The sequence below is a fragment of the Triticum aestivum genome, chromosome 2D, assembly GCF_018294505.1.
Source record: "Triticum aestivum cultivar Chinese Spring chromosome 2D, IWGSC CS RefSeq v2.1, whole genome shotgun sequence".
NCBI lineage: Eukaryota > Viridiplantae > Streptophyta > Magnoliopsida > Poales > Poaceae > Triticum > Triticum aestivum.
This window is the reverse complement of record NC_057799.1, coordinates 383,474,768-383,494,756: the sequence shown is the minus strand read 5'-3', so window position 1 is coordinate 383,494,756 and position 19,989 is coordinate 383,474,768. Positions and strand designations below refer to the sequence as shown.

Sequence of the window (19,989 nt, the reverse complement as noted above, 5' to 3'; positions counted from 1 at the left end):
CCCCACCAGCTCATCCCACGCATCAAACCCGGACACCTAGAGCTCATCTGACCAGAACCCCACCCCCTTCACGATCGCGTCTCTCGGGTTCTTCAGCACTTATCCGACAACTGCGGGGCTGGTGGTGGTGACGCTGTCCGATCGATGTGAACATGAACAACTTCAGGCCTTTAGGGTTGCTTACCAGGAGCAGTTCAGCCCCAAGACCGAGGACGCCGTTGCTGGTAACGGGCACAGACACTTCAAGGACGCGCTCATCTTGCTCATCTTCGGCAGGTAAAGTAAACAAATACGGACGGATGGGTTCTGGTTCTTCTTCCCGTCATGGTTATACATCGTGCGTATGCCCTATGTAGATGAACATCGCCACGGACAGCATGAGGAGCCGCCACCGGGCTCAGGTGGCGTTCATTGGCGCTCCTGGCATCTCTCATTGGTCTTCAGAAGAAACGTCCCCCTCCTCAAACTCGATCGCGGCGTCAGCAAAACTCGATCCTGGCACCGCCGATAGCTCAACCTTATTGCCATTGGAGGCGGTGGTCCGTGGTTTCCACATGGCGGCGAGCGTTGCCGGGTTCCTGATTGCGCGCAGCGTCTCCCACATCTTCTGGCAGGGGTGGTGTGCGCTGTCCGAGACGCCGTAAAGCTTGGTGGTACAGTCGTCGTTGCCATGGTCGACAGCAAGGTATGGCAGCAACGACGCCGTCTCCATGGATGCGTGCCTGCGTGTTGCTCGATAATATGTCACACATCTCGTGATGGCCTTGTTTTTTCCGTCGTGTGTATTCATAGGTGCCGTGGATGAGCCGATCGATGCCGAGTAGGTCCCATGCCGCTATATAGGTGTATTTTTCCTAACCGCTTCGCTCCACGAGAAAAGCGATCGTGGAGGCGATCGCATCTGAGGCCAACTCCACCGGCCGCCGCCGGACCCCGCCTCTTCCGTTTGGCCACTCCGGCCACGCGAGGAGGTGGGGACCACGGTGCTTCGACGCCGGCCTGTAGTTAGGGTTTGTCTAGTGTCTTCTTAGAGCGCCGTTGGGGGTGGTGGAAGCGACGCCCGGGCAAATAAATCTGCCTCAACTCTACTCCCACATCGGCGGCAACCTTCATGGCGGCGTCTCGGAGTTGATGGCAACGTATGTTGTTCGGTCCTGTAGATCGGCAGCTTGGTCTTCTCGTCGTTCTTCAAATCTGGCGATGGATAAAAGTATTTCAGTTTCTTCCCCGATGCGGTGTTCTACACTGTTGTCGGTGAGGGATCTGGACGGAAGTGTGTCCAAGCGCGGATGGTGTGGCGGCGGCATCTTCCCTGTGGTGGAATTGTGTTCTGGGGCTTCGTCGTTGCGACGACGTTTTCTCCAACGTCGGAGTGGAGCCCGGGAGGTCGTCCAAGAGTACGCACAGACTGCTGTTTGCGCATGTCATAGCTGGAAGATGGTGTATCCTGTGCTGGTTTTGTGGTTGGAGGCTGACAGTTCTGGTTTCTTCCTCCGACGTTGTAGTTGTGCGGGGATGTCAGTTCTGAAGCTTGATGGCGTGTCCGGGGACATGTTGCCCCGGTCTGATTCGTTCAACGACAATGGTTTTGCTTCTGGCAAACGACTTTGGAGGTCCGTAAAGCTGTTGATCAGCGATGGAGCCGCGTCGAGCTCGGGTGTAGAGGTGATCTGTCTTCCGTCCCTTTGGTGGTCGCTTCGGTGGTGTCGAAGGAGGGAGATAGGCGCTGGTTTTTTGCATAGGTTTATCCTATCTTTTCAGGTCTGTAAGGTCGGTGTGTAGGTGCCTTGTAACTTGATTTCATCTTATAAATAAGACATGTATTATCATGAAAAAAAGGTCCCATGCCGCTCACGGATTCCATCTAAGGTGTTGGGAGCTTTTTGTGGGTTGGTTGGCTGTTATGCCGTGTGGGTTTGTTAGATATCCTGGTTTTGTGGACTGTTTTTCTATTGATTTTTTAACATAAAGATGTAGCAGAGGAGCGGCTTGGACGTAGCTGAGTAGGACTCTGTATGAGAAAACCAGATTGTTTGCCATAGTGTCGTACGGACGAGATCGTACCAAAATTTGCGAGAAATTCTTTTAAATCTCAGCCGTCAATCTTTATGGTTAACATAAAATCAACGGATATAAAAGGATGACTTATGGAGAACTATGAAATCCTCCGTCCTTTAATATTAGGTAAAGATGTGAATTTGGTATTCGTTCGATATTTTGATGAGATGTATATTGTCTTTCCTCTAGTGGTGTCATGTGAACGTCGACTACCTGACACTTCATCATTATTTGGGCCTAGGAAAAGGCATTGAGAAGTAATAAGTAGATGATGGGTTGCTAGAGTGACAGAAGCTTAAACCCTAGTTTATGCGTCGCTTCGTAAGGGCTGATTTGGATCCATATGTTTCATGCTATGGTTAGGTTTACCTTAATTCTTCTTTCGTAGTTGCGGATGCTTGCGAGAGGGGTTAATCATAAGTGGGATGCTTGCCCAAGTAAGGGCATCACCCGAGCACCGGTCCACGTATCAAATTATCAAAGTAACGAACGCGAATCATATGAACATGATGAAAACTAGCTTGACGATAATTCCCATGTGTCCTCGGGAGCATTTTACTTTATATAAGAATTTGTCCAGGCTTGTCCTTTGCTATAAAAAAGATTGGGCCACCTTGCTGCATCTTGTTTACTTTTGTTCCTTGTTACCTATTACAAATTACCTCATCACAAAACTATCTGTTACCGATAATTTCAGGGCTTGCAGAGAATACCTTACTGAAAACTGCTTGTCATTTCCTTCTGCTCCTCGTTGGGTTCGACACTCTTACTTATCGAAAGGACTACGATATATCCCCTATACTTGTGGGTCATCAGGCACCGCTGGCACTGGAATCTGCTGCGGATCGAGGTGCTAGTGCTGCGGCAACGTGACGTCCGGGTACGGGAACGGTTGCCTGAAGTCCCAGTGCCACCGCGCTTGGTGCACCGGGATGTGCAGACGCTGCCAACCTGAGTGGGCAGGCGCCGGCATTGGAGGAGGAGGAGAGGATAGGAAGAGTACGGGAGGATGAGGCGTCGGGGGTGAACTTCCCCTTGCCCCTGCTGGAGCTACTGCCGAAGAACCCCATGGCTAGGGTTTGGGTTGTCACCGGCGAGGAAGCACGAAGGGGGTGGTGGGGGCCAGATGTAGACGGAAGTGGATGAAGCCGCCCCCCTCCCCGGCACGTGTGGATTAAAAAAGGAGCTGGTGTCGGTGGTCCTCATAAATTTGACCGCGGGCGGTAGTTGGGTGGCCACCAAGTGGGACCGCGACAGACACCAAGGGGACGCGCAGCGTGTCCACCTCGCATCCGCGCCGACGCATTTGAAGTGCAATTTTGGGCTAGAAATGGGTCCCCGCGGACGCGAAGCTGATAGTTTTTGGGAAATGATCGTGGCGTTGGGCCAGCGTTTTTTCTGCAGCGACCCAAATGGATGTGGGTGGATGAAATGGGTCGTCCGGTTGGAGTTGCTCTTAATTAGTGATTTTGAAAACAAAAATCGTGACAAGCATGGAGAGAAGGAAATCCGGAAAAAATGCAAGAAGCGCTGGTTCGGATCAATGTCGGGAAACTCCCGAGTTACCACAAGTGGCCCGCATGCAATGCGCCACTTGCCGCAACCGGAAGAGCTGGGAGTGATTTTTGAAAGGAGTATTCCTTAATTAGTGATTTTGAAAAAAAATTGGGACAAGAGCGTGGAGAGCAGGAAATCAGGGAAAAAAGAACCAAGAAGCGCTGGTTCGGATCGAAGTCGTTTGGTATATATTATTTCCTTAAAAACAGAACGGACGCTAGTTACTTAGTATCAGAAAACCAACATATTTCTCGACCGATTCATAGTCGTTCTCCGTTATTGGATGTATATATAAAAAGCGATCCAGTGGTCCGGTGCCTGGCTGAGCGTGAGACCGTACGAAACCCCCTAAATTACCACTGAGCGTGAGATCAGGCGAGCGAGCGGCGGCGGCGGCAGTGAAGCCTTCTCTTCTCAACACCCCAGCCCCCAACCAGGGATCCACAGCCGGAGGCGGCGGAGTGGAATTCTGACAAGAGATGGAGGGGGGACTCAGGAAGAAGACGGAGATCAAGTCCGGGAAGATGGAGGCCGGCCAGGGGACGGAGATGGAAGGGGAGCTCAGGAAAGAGCAGGAGAGGATCAGGAAGCTTCGGGACCAACTCATCAAGAGTTGTGAATCCTCCACGGACCCGGCGACGCAAAGGATATTCTTGGATCAGCTGGATATACTCTGGAGGGAGGAGTACGCACTCCGCACGAAGATGAGTAAGTCCGGGATGGAGATTCAGAGGGCTCCCGGTTCCGATACCGATTCCGATTCCGATTCTGGCAATGAGATGGGCAGTTCGGGGGTGCACCCATACCTCATAAGGATGGAGTGGAGACTGAGGAAGGAGACGGAGAGGGATTCCAGCAAGGGGACCGAGATGGAGTCCGGCAAAGAGCAGGAAATGGAGGGGAAACTCAGCAAGGAGCACGAGAGACTCAGGAAGGTTCGGTACCAACTCAACAAGAGGTGCGACTCCACCAAGGACCCGGCGACGCAAAGGATACTCTTGACTCGGCAGGAGATACTCTGGACCAAGGAGCAAGCACTCCTCACGGTGATGAGGCAGTCGGGGATGGAGATTGAGAGGGATCCCGATTCCGATTCCGGCAATGAGATGGGCAGAGATTCGCCCCTCATAAGCATGGAGTGGGGACTCAGCAAGGGGACGGAGAGAGATGCCAGTGGCAAGGAGATGGGTCAGATGGGTCATGACGACTTGGTTGTTGCTCTTTCTAGCCACCTTGAGGTGCTTAGGAGGGAGATCTCGTTCCTGAGGACAGAGGTCACGTCCCGGGGCAATGGGTTGGCTGGAAATGGAAACAAGGCTGATCAAGAGCACATCATCATGTCTAACCTATCCCTCGATGACACTCTACTCAAGAAGAAGGTGAATTTGCCTTACCTCGGTTGGGTGCTAATGATTCTAGCTTAATGGTTGATGAGGTGGCAGATCCAACTCTGAGGCTGTAGGAAACCATCCATCTCTGTGATAAACGTGTTTAGGTTTTATGATGAGCTGTAATGTTCTGCATGTGCAACTTCTTTATGTGTGTGTGTGTGTGTGTGCATTTTTGTTGAACTTGATGCTGTTGCTACTCTTGTTAAATTATCATGCTTGTCATTTTGGATTGTATGGAAAATAAAAAAAGGAGTCATAAGCAGTGAGTTATGCACTTGTTTTATTGAATGCCCACAGTATGTAAACATGCTAGCGTGTGTTACGTCATACATGGTTTACTTTAATTTCTGATATGTTGATCATGTCCTTCCCTTTACTAGATTATTAGCTTAATTTGCTTACTTATCTGCTAGATATCTTCTTCTCTGCTTGATAAACGTTTCTTGTACTATGTATAGAAGACTAAATAGCTCAACTCTAAACTCTGAATAAATAAATAGCTGATCCTGTTACTTCATTCTTCACAACTGTCAGTGATGATGGGCACCCTGCTGCTTTGTTTTGTTGTGAGTGGCTGATACTTCTTCTCCGAATGAACTATATACATTCATAAGTGGTCCTGGTGCAGGGGGCGAAGGAGAAGATCTGATCTGGTGGGGAGGGACAAGGCCTTGCTCGAGTTGCTGCTGTTCATGGTTGGTTGCCCATCCAACACTTCCTTTCTTCATGTGGTCAACACCTTACCATAGCTACCTAAATAAACTCTTGAAAGATCATTCATTTACATGGTCTGTTTTACTCTCTATTGTTCATTGATATTGCTGATTAATTCTGTGCTATCTATTTCGCTCAAGGTCTTGGAACAACAAACGCAAGGGAAGATGCTCAATGGTAAAGAGGGGGCAGAGAGCTATCTGTGAGGCCTACAGCGGGCAGCGCCGTAGCGGCACCAGCAGGCGTTTGGGTAATGATAGCCAGTTTCTGTTTTCTCGCGCAAATCGATTGATTTGCTGGTTATTCTGACCTCAATTGAATCACATTTGATTGGTTGTTTTACTTGTGTGATCACAACAATTTCAAGTGTTCAACGTTGTCTGAGACTAATCGCCTGTCTCCTCTCTATTTGGTTCTGTTTTGCTTCGGTATTTGTGTGCAATGTCCTTTCTACTTGAAGGGATTTTGTTATCTTAATCTTATGTTAATGATGAAACTGAATGTTCTGTTTGAGCTCCAACTCTTTGAGCTTGATCTTTAGTTGAATTGGTGGTTCAGGTATATAGAGAACCCGTGATATCATACGCCAATCATTTCTGGAACCAAGTGTTGTGTTTATATTGGAACTTTTATCAGCTAGCCAGCCTATCATTTTTCTTCTTCGTAACCAACAAAACTTGGTACATTTTGGAGGTCACTCAAACATTCATAGATTTTGTATTTATTTCCATTGCCAATATGGCTTCTCTTTCAGCTTGAAATTGTTTAAAATCCTGCATGTTGCAATCATTATTGATGCTGCGGTTCATCACCAAGTTTATGCAACATTCTGTTTTGCATGTTGTTTTTAGTTAACCACTTCTGTCTAGATTATCTTAGGCCAGCATTTCCTCGGGTCTCTTGGTAGCTTTGGTATTACGATGCAGCCACTTTTCGTCCTTAGTATACAATCTGTGTATTATGTGTTGTTCATTCAGAAGTAGCTTAGCATGGCTGATGTGATGAATTAACTATCCAACAGTTTTACGCAGCCGCAGGTGCTGGACAGGAGCAGCGGAGCGCGTTTGGCGGCATGCCGGATCTGCTCTTGGTCCGCGTGAGAAGGCTGACCAAGGTATAGCTCCTTCCCCACCTCCCCTGCTCCATGTTTGTGCTTGTGGCGAGGTCCTTGCTGGCGATTAGATTTTCCGTCGGTTGCATTGCTCCAGCTTAGCTCCAGGAAGGAGATGTGTCATGCTGGCTGTTTGGTGGCATGCTAGTTGGTGGTTCTTGATGCTGTAGAAATTTGTCCTCTGATATTTTTAGTTTGTGTCTTATTGGGGTCAGCTTATAGCAGCAGCAGCAGCATGGTTGCAACACACTTTAGTAAAGGTAGCTTGCTTGGTTTGTGGTGATGATGCATCGAGTATATATATGACTCTGTTGCTGCTGACCTCGAGATGAATACGTACTTGGAACCAAGCATGATTGTGGATAAAGTATTTGTAAGCGTAATCCAAATGAGGTGGGGTTGCTCCTGTTTAGAAGCATGGTTTTTGTTCTTTATTCATGTATGTCCCTTGGACTTGGGAGCCATGTTCTTGCGTGTCATGAGTTTGGTTACCGTGGTAGAAAGATACTAGAGCGTGATGGATTTTTAACACCCCTGTTGGTTGTGGGTGGGTTGCAGCAAGGGCAAGCAAAAGGAGAATGTGAACAACGTAATGATGTTCGACCAGGCCACCTACGACAAGCTGCTCAGTGAGGTAACACTTATTCTTGGTTGGCTTTGGCTGGTAAGACATTAACCATTAGCATTTCCTTGTAATGCAGTGAATGGGATGTAAATATCCGAAGAGACAGGTATGCATCTTGGACACTTTCTGGCATACGTTACCATTGCTGAGAATGAAGCTATCGGAAGGGAGTGTTATGAATTTATGCTGCTGGTATGTGTGAAAGCAATTCACTTTGACTCGTCTATTGGGTTTCTGTTGCAAATTATGTACTCCCTCCGTTCCATATCAGCGACGAGTAATATGGAATGGAGGGAGAGTAGAACTGAACTACTCCCTCCGTCCCATAATATAGGACGTTTTTTGACACTACACTACATTATGGGACGGAGGGAGTAGTTTGTTCGGAATTGATGTAAAAGCATTGTATGATTGATGCAAAGAAAAGAAAAGTGATTTGCTAAGTGAAAAATCTGTAGCAGCGGCTAGTTTGTTTGACTTGCCTGTGCACTGAGAGAGACAGAACTGTTTGGGTTTCTGGAGGTTTAGCTGCATGGAGCTGTCAGTGATTTTGCTATAAAATGCAGTGCAAAGTGTTCCTGTGCAGGTCATTTTCCTATCGGTAATTTTTAGAGATTGAGGAATGTTGTCACATTGATTAATCTTGTTGTCTCTGCCCAGGGACAGGGAGGGGGCTAATTTGATGATGGTTAGGACGGCAACGAAATCTCGTATGCGCTAGAGATGGACGGAAGGCTGTATTTGATCTTGTGGAGGGAGGGCTCCGGGCGGGAATACTGATGGGTGGAGCTTTGTCGGTGTCTTGTATTATTTATTGCAGTATATATCCGAGCTTGTCGTTTGGGTTGCTGTAGAATTAATGTGATGTTGTGGAGAGTGCTACTCGTCCTAGGTTTTCCTTGTTTTGTATCCACACAGGTGATGCCACGCGGCAAGGTCCTGCTTCTTTGAGGAGTAGTGTATATAGGAGAGGTGCATTTCGGAATTGAGGAAAGATATGCTTGTTGCAGCTGTGTTTCATATATCAGGCTAATGTAAATTTTGAAGTTTATTATCAGCAACACTTTTGCACTTGTTGAAAAAAAGAAAACCCTGTCTTGATACGTGTGATTGATTGATTGGCATGCTCAGAAATTCTTGGCTTAAATGTGAAAAATGATGACCGTGTGTTTGTGGAATCCTTCCGCTTGATTGTGTTGGGCAAAATCCAGTGGGCCGGTGCTGAGCGTGAGACCCCCCCGGCCCGACCCGGTCCCGGGGGGTGCTCGAAAGTTGAAACCCTAGGACACTAGAGCACTAGTAGTGAGCGTGAGACCAGGCGAGTGGCGGCGGCGAAGCCATCTCTTCTCTTCTCTTCTCTTCTCAACACCCCCCACCCCAACCAGAACCCAAACCAGCTGGGATCCACGGCCGGAGGCGGAGAGAGGAGGGGGCTGGGATCCACGGCCGGAGGCGGAGAGAGATGGAGGGGGAACTCAGGAAGGAGACGGAGATGGAGTCCAGCAAGGGGACGGAGATGGAGTCCAGCAAGGGGACGGAGTATGAGAAGAAACTCGAGATTCTCATGAAGGCTCGGCACGATGTCACGAGGCTGCTCAAGAAAGGCAAGTACCCGGCCAGGCATAGGGCACTCTTGCATACCCAGCAGCATTTCTTGTCGGAGGAGCGAAATATCCTCAGGATGATGGGCAAGTCCCGGACGGAGATTCATAGGTATCCCGATTCCGATTCTGGCGATGAGATGGGCAGAGCTTCAGGGTCCCTCGTAGGTATGGAGCCCCAATTGGGAATCAGCAAGCGGACGGAGATGGATGGGGAGCTCAGGAAAGAGCAGGAGAGTATCAGGAAGCTTCGGGACCAACTCACCAAGACTTGTGAATCCTCCACGGACCCGGCGACGCAGAGGATATTCTTGGATCAGCTGGATATACTCTGGAGGGAGGAGGACACACTCCTCACCATGATGAGCGAGTCCGGGATGGACGTTCAGAGGGCTTCCGGTTCCGATACCAATATCGATTCCGATTCCGGTTCCGGCGATGAGATGGGCAGTTCGGGGGTGCACCCATCCCTCATAAGGATGGAGTGGAGACTCAGGAAGGAGATGGAGAGGAATTCCAGCAAGGGGACCGAGATCGAGTCCGGCAAAGAGCAGGAGATGGAGGGCAAACTCAGCAAGGAGCACCAAAGACTCAGGAAGGTTCGGTCCCAACTCAACAAGAGGTGCCAGTCCACCAAGGACCCGGCGACGCAAAGGATACTCTTGACTCAGCAGGAGATACCATTGACCAAGGAGCAAGCACTCCTCACGATCATGAGGCAGTCAGGGATGGAGATTGAGAGGGATCCCTATTCCGATTCCGGCAATGAGATGGGCAGAGATTCTCCCCTCATAAGTATGGAGTGGGGACTCAGCAAGGGGACGGAGAGAGACACTGGTGACAAGGAGATGGGTCTGAGGGCCAATGGCTTGGTTGTTGCTCTTTCTAGCCACCTTGAGGTGCTTAGGAGGGAGATCTCGTTCCTGAGGACAGAGGTCATGTCCCGGGGCAATGGGTTGGCTGGAAATGGAAACAAGGCTGATCAAGAGCACATCATCATGTCTAACCTGTCCCTCGATGACACTCTACTCAAGAAGAAGGTGAATTTGCCTTACCTCGGTTGTGAGACTCAGGATGTAATGGATTTCCTGCTCGTCGAGACGCAGCAGTTGCTCTATCGCTTCAACTCTTTCGCGTCCATTCAACAAAAATTCAGAATCCCCATATCTTCGGACAAGATTGAGAAGCTGCGTCTCATATCCAATGCACTTGTGGGCATCTCGGAGCTTATCAAAAGGCACAAATCTGCTGCTGCCAAGGGTCATGGAGATCATTTGGACCGTGCAGGCTGGGATGCTACGTGGGGATGCTCGACGAGAAAACATGGTGCCTTTGACGACATAAGTAAGCCAAAAATACTGCTATATAGCTATCTTAGTTTTCCCTCTCTCTAATTAATTGTGCCTCGGTCAATGAAATGCAATGCCCTTCTTCTATGTCACCGCAAAATACAGCTCTTCTTATATATGCATAGATTTCAATCTGCCAACTTTAGCAGTAGCTCAATTTCTAACAGTCCTCAATCTCTTGATTTTGTGCTGCAGCGACATTGAGTCCTATGCAATTCACGGCTTGCACGCCTGGAATCTTCCCATTCTCGTCCGTGGCAGGCCCTACCTTGCAGATCTATTCAGTCAGGCTCGTTAATCTTAACCGGAATCTGAGTTGGCCACTTGATGTCTACGGCGTGGTCGCTGCACGGGACGATTTTGACCACAACCTTAACATTCTCTTCCGCCGGTCAAGTGCAAACTGCCAAAGAATTAAGAAAGAGGTCTGTACAATGTCTATCTTCTCGTCTAATTGTTATAAGATAAAAGTATGTTTTTGGTCCTTCAAGTTCCCCAAAAGTATTATATGAAGAGCATTTGATGTGTGACAAAGGATTAAGTTATAATGGTTGCATCATGTTTGTAGTTTAACCTGAGTTGATTGGTTACCTGCATACCTTGGGATTGTTTTGTTTAACCAGATTCTTTTAAGGTTCAAACTAGTCGGTATCAGCTTTAGGCAAGTTATGCAGGCCAGGCCGTATGTATGTTGAAATTTTTCTGCCATATTTAGCGAGCGTAGAGCAAATCAGCAACAAAAAAAGCCCATAATTAAAGTAGTCTCCCACATGCTGAGGCTGTCTCTGGATGATGGCAGGGCACATGCACCTATTATGTTTATTTCTGTATATCACACAAGCAATGCAGCATACACATGGGCAAAGGCTGAGCGAATCCGGCCGACATTGGCCGCCTGATTGGGTGGCCGTGTGATTGACGGAGGGTAGAGATACCCAAAGGTTGTCAAATCGACTGTGGATATTGACCTGCTGTTTCTTTGGGTGTGAAAGCAGTACGTGCCGGTTGTAAATCCAAATTCAAACGGGTGTATTATAGTGGTAGAGATTAGTAGGATCTGTTTGGGAACTATTTCTTTGAGATTCTTTCCGAATTATGGCCATGGTTAGACTATGTCTAGTTAAACTGAACTGTTATTTTGCCTGATGTGTGTGACTGACGTTGATGAATATGATGCTTGCAGGACCCTTTCTTGCACTTGATTGGCCCGTCTCGTGCAATTGTGGCTGGCGAACCTGTTTTGTTTCAAATTGACCTGAAATTGAAGTATGGAGCACAGTTTGAACATACAGCATCGTTCACTGCCAACCAAAGTTACCGCTCTATCAAGCGGTGTGACACCATGCAGATCCGCAACTCCTATTGTACAGCAAAGATAAGACTCGGGCGAGTTGCTCCAGCAATCCAGGCCACAATAGTAGGTGTTCGTGTGGTTGAAGGGGAGTGGCCTTTTAAGTATGGATGTAACGTTTCTTGCTTGTTTTCTCCTGCTGATGCAACGGAGGGATGCGCCGCAGAAGTCGTCTTGCTTGACTGTCGTGCTAAAAAGATGCGTGCAGCATCAGATGGGTATCTTTCTTTGTCAAGAAATGTTGTGGCAGTGGGATTGCAGGGCACACTCCGAGTCATCACAGGAGCATACTCAAAGTCCGGTGAAAGATCGTGGATGTCGCCTAGAGGGGGGGTGAATAGGCGCTTTAAAATAATTACGGTTTAGGCTTGAACAAATGCGGAATAAACCTAGCGGTTAATTTGACAAGCACAAAACCTACAACAACTAGGCTCACCTATGTGCACCAACAACTTATGCTAAGCAAGATAAACAACTAAGTGATAGCAAGATATACGACAAGAAACAATATGGCTATCACAAAGTAAAGTGCATAAGTAAAGGGTTCGGGTAAGAGATAACCGAGACACGCAGAGACGATGATGTATCCCGAAGTTCACACCCTTGCGGATGCTAATCTCCGTTTGGAGCGGTGTGGAGGCACAATGCTCCCCAAGAAGCCACTAGGGCCACCGTAATCTCCTCACGCCCTCGCACAATGCAAGATGCCGTGATTCCACTAAGGGACCCTTGAGGGCGGTCACCGAACCCGTACAAATGGCAACCCTTGGGGGCGGTCACCGAACCCGTACACTTTGGCAACCCTTGGGGGCGGTCACCGGAACCCGTCAAATTGCTCGGGGCGATCTCCACAACCTAATTGGAGACCCCGACGCTTGCCCGGAGCTTTACACCACAATGATTGAGCTCCGAACACCACCAACCGTCTAGGGCGCCCAAGCACCCAAGAGGAACAAGCTCAAGGGCACCAAGCACCCAAGAGTAATAAGCTTCTCAACTTGTAACTTCCACGTATCACCGTGGAGAACTCAAACCGATGCACCAAATGCAATGGCAAGGGCACACGGAGTGCCCAAGTCCTTCTCTCTCAAATCCCACCGAAGCAACTAATGCTAGGGAGGAAAATGAGAGGAAGAACAAGAAGGAGAACACCAAGAACTCCAAGATTTAGATCCAATGGGTTCCCCTCACATAGAGGAGAAAGTGATTGATGGAAATGTGGATCTAGATCTCCTCTCTCTTTTCCCTCAAAAACTAGCAAGAATCCATGGAGGGATTGAGAGTTAGCAAGCTCGAAGAAGGTCAACAATGGGGGAAGAACACGAGCTCAAAAGATAAGGTAGAATGGGGAAGAAGACCCCCTTATATAGTGGGGGGAACAATCCAACCGTTACCCCCACTTCAGCCCCGCAGAGAGCGGTACTACCGCTTGCCCCCATAAGCGGTACTACCGCTCCCCCTCGCGGTACTGCCGCTGGGCCCAGAGCGGTACTACCGCGGTGGCAGGGCGGTACTACCGCATACGAGCGGTACAACGGCCCCCACTGCCGTGGCCGGTACCGTAAAACCCGACACGAAAAAAGACCCCTCGAATCGAGGCGGTACTAGCACGAGACCGCAGCGGTGCTACGGCTGGGGGCTACCAGCGGTACTACCGCTCCGGCCCGCGGTACTACCGCTAGGAAACCAAAACTGCCATAACTTCTGCATATGAGCTCCGAATTGAGCAAACACAAGCTTGTTGGATAGAGGAAGACGAGTAGCATCAAAACATCATAGAGGAGTGAAACCTCCAACCGTGAAGAACCGGCATAACCTCCAACATCGAAAACATCATAGAAGATGCGAGTGAACTCCGTTTTCGATGAACTCGAGCTTGTCATCAAGATGACCATAAGCTCCAAAACTCACAAAGAGAAGAACCAAACAAGAACCCAAAAAAATGATGCAAGGATGCAATGGTTTGAGCTCTCTATGAACGATACGATCAAGCTACTCATCGAGAGCCCCCCTTGATAGAACGGCAATCGATCCTATAACCCGGTCTCCCAACTACCATCATGAGACCGGTAAAATAGAAAACCTATCAAGAGCAAACCTTTGCCTTGCACATGGTCCACTTGAGCTAGATGATGACGATCTTGACTCCCTCAAGTTGGACCACCTTTCTTGGTTGCGTTGGCTCGATGAAGACTAGTTGATTGCTCCCCCATGCTCCATTATGGGTGAGCCACTCTTCCACACATCTTCACAAGTCCATTGTCACCACAATGGACGGCAAGCTTCAAGCATTTGATCTCTTCATGATGCTTCACTTGAGCTTGCACACCGCAACATCTTCACAAGTCCATTGTCACCACAATGGACGGCAAGCTTCAAGCATTTGATCTCTTCATGATGCTTCACTTGAACTTGCACACCGCAACCACACCATGGGATCGCTTGATCCCTCTCGGTACATCTTCTACCCTTTGTGAGTTGATCAAGTTGATTCACTCTTGACTTAGTCTTGATCAACCATGAATCTTTCCAACTCTCTTCATTTGAATGATGTCTTGAAGATAAACATGAATGATCACACAATCTTCTTCTTCAAAACATGCTTGCAATAAGCTCTACTCTCACATGACCAATCTTTGGATAATTCCTTAATAACACCTTGGTCACCACATAAACTCCTTGAAACCAACACATGGACTTCAAGAAATGCCTATGGATAAATCCTTCAAATATAACTCAAGGCAACCATTAGTCCATAGAGATTGTCATCAATTACCAAAACCAAACATGGGGGCACCACATGTTCTTTCATCCGGACTCAATATTGTTTGAAAATATCATGTCGAATTTCCTATCCAGCAGTGTCAGACAAATAGTTGTAGATGCTCAGTTGACCGCTCTACATTGGAGATAGTTGTTGCTTGGTCTCGCCTTGTCATGGACAAGCATGATCATGTACTCGATGGTTATTGAAGGTGTGAGGAGTGGCAGTGGCTTAGGCTTTTACCTTGATTTGTGAGCTTAGCTTAGGCTTGGTCTCTTTTCCCCAGATATATGATACTAGTTTCCCACTTTGGTCTCATAACTTGGTTACGCAACATTTTTAATGTGCAGGTCCAAGAAGGGTGGTCTAATGGAGAAAAGGTGTAAGAGCTTAAGTTATTAATTTAGTAAGTCTGATGTATCGATAAAGCAACATAAGTCTGAACCAATGGCTAATTTTTTAACTTATGGTCTTTGATTTTGCAAGCAGCATTGTTTGAACCAGTAGCTAATATGAAACAGTAGCATGCTTAGCTAGTCTGAAACACTAGCATTTTTAGTGGGATTACTCGAGTTCCATGCTGCTGGTCTCAGTTAACCTGTGTTGCTCTCTGTTACATCAATCTTCCACTAAGTGTGCTTGACCACTTGAGCCTTTTTATGTGATGGAAGTTGCATGTTCAGTGCCTCCCATGTTTCGATGTGGAAAAGCTAATGTTCCGGCTATATAGTACTTGAGCATTTTGTGAACAAGCTTTTGTTTATTGATAATTCAAGGCAGAGCCCGGTGAACAGTATCCCAATTTGAAATAAAAAAAGTTCAAAAAAGTCGGAATTTTTTTGTAGTGCAAGATGTTTCTGTTCAAGCACTCGTTAGATATGAAACTATCACACGTGGACCCATTTTTTAACCAATGCATTATACATGAACCGTACTAGTGGTCCACCAGATAGCAATACGTTTCTTTGTTTGAAAAGAGGAGTGCCCCCAACCTTTACATCATCACGATGCATTGGTGTTTTTAGGTATTGTGTCCTATTTTTATCGGTTATGGCGGCTTTTATACTTTTTCACCTTTGTTCACATACTTGAGATGGTACTCGATTTTTACACTATGTTTGATTAAACAAATGATTGTGTGCATTGCTCGATTCTTTTCAAAAAAAAACACACACACATAAATATACATTATTTGGCATTTCAAACACACGATGGGAGAGAAAGAGGGAGAGAGAGATATTTTCTTGAGTTGTGCACAATTCTTCAACTTCTCTTCCACTTTTTATTCCTTGCAAAAAAAATATCAGGTTAATTCATTTTGGGCTTGCCCTTCTCGTTAGGATCATAGGATATGACTGCATACACGGCTTGCACGATATCTCCAACGACAAGCAGGATTGCGGTGACAAGGGCGAGGAGTGTCCACAGGCTCTTGAAGTACTTGTTCCTGAGGTTTGACCACGCCCCGTAGAGAAAGACACGCAAATGGTTGTTGCGGTAATGGTGATCCACGTCCTGACGCACCTGGCACAGCTGACTCTTCCAATTCTTGGAGACGTCTCTGGTGAGGCTGTTGAAGAGCCTCACCACAGCATTGTCGTCGTCAGCGAGGTCGTGCTCCAGGATCCCCTTCCTCTCCAGTAGTTGCACGTCGTCGGCAGAGTTGATGAGGTCCTTGACGAACAACACGTATGCCGTCACGTCATTGCCAGTGCCGACGTGCATCGCCTCGAACGCCATCATGTTGTGGATCCTGTAGGTGGTGGAGTCGTCCATCTCGACCTTGGGCATGTAGAGCTCTATGTTGTCGAGGCAGCTCGTCTTGCTAGGCAGGAACTGGATTCCTACCTCCGACAGCTTCCAGGCGGATCGGGGCACCACACTCTCCGGGCGAACGACCCTGACGTCCTTTGTTGCCTCTGTGAAGAACCTTTCTGTTACTCTTGATCTGACTTGTGTCCTTGAGTCCCAAGCCGGTCCCTTCCGGGGCATCTTCCCTTTCGAGGAACTTGAGCACCATGGAGTTTATCGAAGCCACGCTCTGCATGCATGCATGCATCATCATTTATGTCCATACATAGGCAAATTAAGCGGCCTGTCAGAATAGGTGTCTGTATCGAATGTACAGAGTGTCGCAATGATAGATACGAGTATACGTTAGCAGTCAGTAACCAACGTACCGGACATGTGCCATCCTCCATGGCGACGATCGTCTCGAGCAACCTCAGTGGCAGCTGGTTCTCGACCATGAGCATGTCACGCTGGATGAAGGGCTTGATGTGCTGGATGCCGTACCAGCTGAAGATAGGGTCGCCATGAGCGTAGTCCTTGGGAATAGACTCCTTCCCTGCAACAGTCCTCATCACCTCCAGCAGAAAGCAGCCGTCCGTGATCATCATCTCAAGGAATTTGCCCCTCTTCTCACCCTGCCACTCATCGCCCAGGTCCATGTAGGCATCCTCCAGCTCGTCGGCCACCTTCTCCACGGCGGCGACGAGCCCGCCAAGGGTCAGCTTGCTGGCCCGACCAGCATGGTCCCGACTGAGGAGATGATGGACGGCTCTCAGCTTGTGCTCCTCCATGGGTTTCAGGTCCTTGTCATCGTGGTGAAATGGGCCGAGAGACACTGTCTGCAGCTTGAATACGCTGCTCGCGGTGCCATTACATTTTCCCGTAAAGAAAATACATGCCATCAACCGTCTTCATCTTGAAGCGCAGCGGGACGCGGAAGATGCCGTGCTTCGGCCATCTCAGCACCTTCGCCGGCGGCTCCGCGTCCTCCAGCTTCTTCTCCATGTCCATCACCCATCCCTCCATGTTCGCCTGCGGCTCAGGGCAGTCGACATCCACCACCCACGATGACGACATCCTGCAACCAAGTGAAGTATATGTAGGGGAAGACATAAGAGGAACATATTCCTTTTTGCTGCATTATCACGGGATTATACCTTACTTACGCAGGCCGGTTATAGGGACATGATATATATACATAATGAATTATATATTATTATAGGACGGTGTCACTTGCCTTGTCCCCTAGAGTTAGGCACAACGTTAGGTGCAAAGGAACTTAATTACACCAGAATTATGCTTGACTTCATTTAGTCTAGCGTGTTTTGCAGAAAGCATTGGCTGGAAGGATGTTTTGTACTACTATTAAACCAGGCTTTACCAAAAGGAAATAGCAGGATGCTTCTGGCAGAGCCAAACTAAGGCCATGTACGTACCACTATGCTTAACTTCATGGAGGTGGCATCGCTACTGCCCTTGTATAATTAACACAATGCTAAAGCCTCTGCCGGGCAAAGCCCCGCGCGGATCCGGCGGCGGCGGGGCTCTGGCGCGCCGGAGCGGCTCGTCTTCGAGTTGGGGGCTCGTGTGGCGGCGGCGGCGGTGCGTCGCTCCTCCGCGCGCGCCATTCGCTTCGGGCGCGGCGGTGGCTCGGCGGCCGGTGCGTCGTGGCGCGCGCTAGGTGCGGGGCGGCGCGGCCTGCTGGCCGGTGGCGGCGTGGAGCGCGCGGGCCGGTGGCGGCGGCGTTCTTCGCGGAGGAGATTGGATCTGAGGCGGCGGCCTCGCTGGTGCGGACGGCGCTCCTCCGGCGCCGGGGAGTGCTCGTCGGTGAGGTAGGCCGGATCTCCTCGGCTGCGCGGGCAGCGAGGTCCCGGTGGGCGCTGGTCATGGCGCGGGGAGGCCCCGGGCTCCCCTCGTCAGTTCGGAGGCGATCTGGTCCGCTCGTGATGCATGACCTCCGGCCGGCCTGGATCTCCGGCGTGCACGCGCCTGCTGACGTTGTGGCTGGTTCGGAGGTGGCAGCAGGGTGCTTGGCCGGGGGAAACCCTTGGCCGGTGGCGGTCACGGCGTCGATGGCGTCCCGGACGCCATTCCCTCCTTGGTGGCGGCGCCGAGGCTAAACCTCCCTTGCCTCCCCCCTTCCCCTGTGCCCGGGTGAAAACCCTAGCCCTGGTGGTTAAGCGGCGGCGGCGCCACAGCGTCGTCACCTTCTTGAAGGCGCCGACTTGGGCATGGGGATGCTGGGCGTGCATGGCGAGCTTGCCTGGATCCTGGTGGCGGCCCGTCTGATCTACCGCGTCGCAGCTCCGGGCATGTCTCGTGACTGCGGTGCTTATCTTCCGGCCGTGTCTCCGACGGCGACCTCGCCCTTCCTCACCTTGTACTTGCCGTGGTGGAGCGGTACTTCATCTCACTCATTGATGGCGGCGGAGATCGGCGGCATGGTGCTGTGGAGGCTCGGCGTCCGATGCGCGGAGATGGACTCGCGCAGGAGGAGGTAGCTGTCTGGCGTCATGGTGACGTCGATGGCAGAAGTGGCCTTCACAAGGTAGAAGACTCAATATAATCTGAAGACGGCCCGGTGGAAGATGGCGGCAACGGCACAAGAGTGCGTCTGACCGGATTGTGCCCCAGACCCAGTATGTGGCTCGGCTGGGGCTTCCGGCTTTTGATGTTAGGTTTAGGTGAGTGGTTTGGGTATGTGGCCCAGCTAGCATCCCTTCATCATATGGATAAGAGTAGCGGCATATATTGCCAAGATGGTGGATTCAGGTATATTGTTTGTAATACTTTGTAAGGTCCTCGAGAATAATTAATAAAGTGGCCGTATGCATCTCCCAGATGCAGAGGCCGGGGGTCATCCTCCTTTTCTAAAAAAAAGCTAGTTAATCCACCTTACTACCACAACGTCATCTTTGATGCGTCATCTGACCACTTTAGCACCAAATAATGACATATGCCAATAATCACTCGATTCACATCGGTGCGCTGGAAAACCGCATGTGATAGGTGGTGCATGACGGTGACTTCCAGATGAATGATGTGGCTCACCGATGCGGATTTTCCTAAAGCAATCATAAGAGATGAAACTATCGCACGTGGACTATTTTTCATCCCACGCGTTACACTTGAACTGCTAGCGGTTTACCCGATAGTAATTGATTTTTATTTCAAAAATGTGGAGTGCCTCGACCTCAACATCATCACTATGCACACAACCATCTTTATTAAGCAAAAGAAATAGTTTGAGTAGTCCACAAAGTCAACTAAAGGAAAAAGAGAGATAGACCCAATAGTAATACATGCCCAACGACATGGCAAGAACCACCAAGGGCGTGCTTACAACCACCCCCGAAGGTATGTATCTCTCTATAATGATTTCATGGTGTTTGACCGGCTCGAATAGATTGCTAGCCATGCCTGCTTTGCCACAAACTACCCCAGATTCAGTTGGAAATTAGGCAGAACTAACCGCCCTTTGTGGCCATATCACCTACACACAACACACATATTCGAGTGATTACACATTACATATATGACTTACAACATTATGAAACGACATGTTTTGCGCCCCCCCACCCACCACCCTGTGGGTTTTTATGTTCGTAAGAAGTAACTGGGGGGCAACAATATTCATGGGTGCATGAACCTATTTTTAGTCCGATAGAAATGAAGTA

At 49.1% G+C, this 19,989-nt stretch overlaps 2 protein-coding genes and 1 pseudogene across 6 annotated transcripts; 2 read left to right on the top strand and 1 right to left on the bottom strand.

Annotated features, from left to right (window-relative positions):
- Positions 1-4,094: 4,094 nt before the first annotated feature.
- On the top strand, positions 4,095-5,272 carry LOC123053293 (uncharacterized). Its single transcript, XM_044476752.1, has one exon. It carries the CDS (start codon positions 4,095-4,097, stop codon positions 5,037-5,039), a length of 945 nt encoding a protein of 314 aa, XP_044332687.1. The 3' UTR covers positions 5,040-5,272.
- LOC123053291 (uncharacterized) lies at positions 4,727-12,153 on the top strand. 5 transcript variants are annotated; one of them, XM_044476749.1, is made up of 9 exons: positions 4,727-4,994; positions 5,635-5,701; positions 5,861-5,970; positions 6,752-6,834; positions 7,390-7,465; positions 7,533-7,648; positions 8,117-10,401; positions 10,602-10,831; positions 11,590-12,153. In XM_044476749.1, exons 7-9 carry the CDS (start codon positions 8,919-8,921, stop codon positions 12,121-12,123), a joined length of 2,247 nt encoding a protein of 748 aa, XP_044332684.1. In that variant the 5' UTR covers positions 4,727-4,994; positions 5,635-5,701; positions 5,861-5,970; positions 6,752-6,834; positions 7,390-7,465; positions 7,533-7,648; positions 8,117-8,918; the 3' UTR covers positions 12,124-12,153. The 5 variants fall into 5 exon arrangements, with proteins under 5 accessions (XP_044332684.1, XP_044332682.1, XP_044332685.1 ...); XM_044476747.1 differs by having other exon boundaries at positions 6,742-6,834; XM_044476750.1 differs by having other exon boundaries at positions 6,742-6,834; positions 7,515-7,648.
- Positions 12,154-15,829: 3,676 nt separating this feature from the next.
- LOC123049385 (UPF0481 protein At3g47200-like) lies at positions 15,830-17,425 on the bottom strand (annotated as a pseudogene).
- Positions 17,426-19,989: the final 2,564 nt, after the last annotated feature.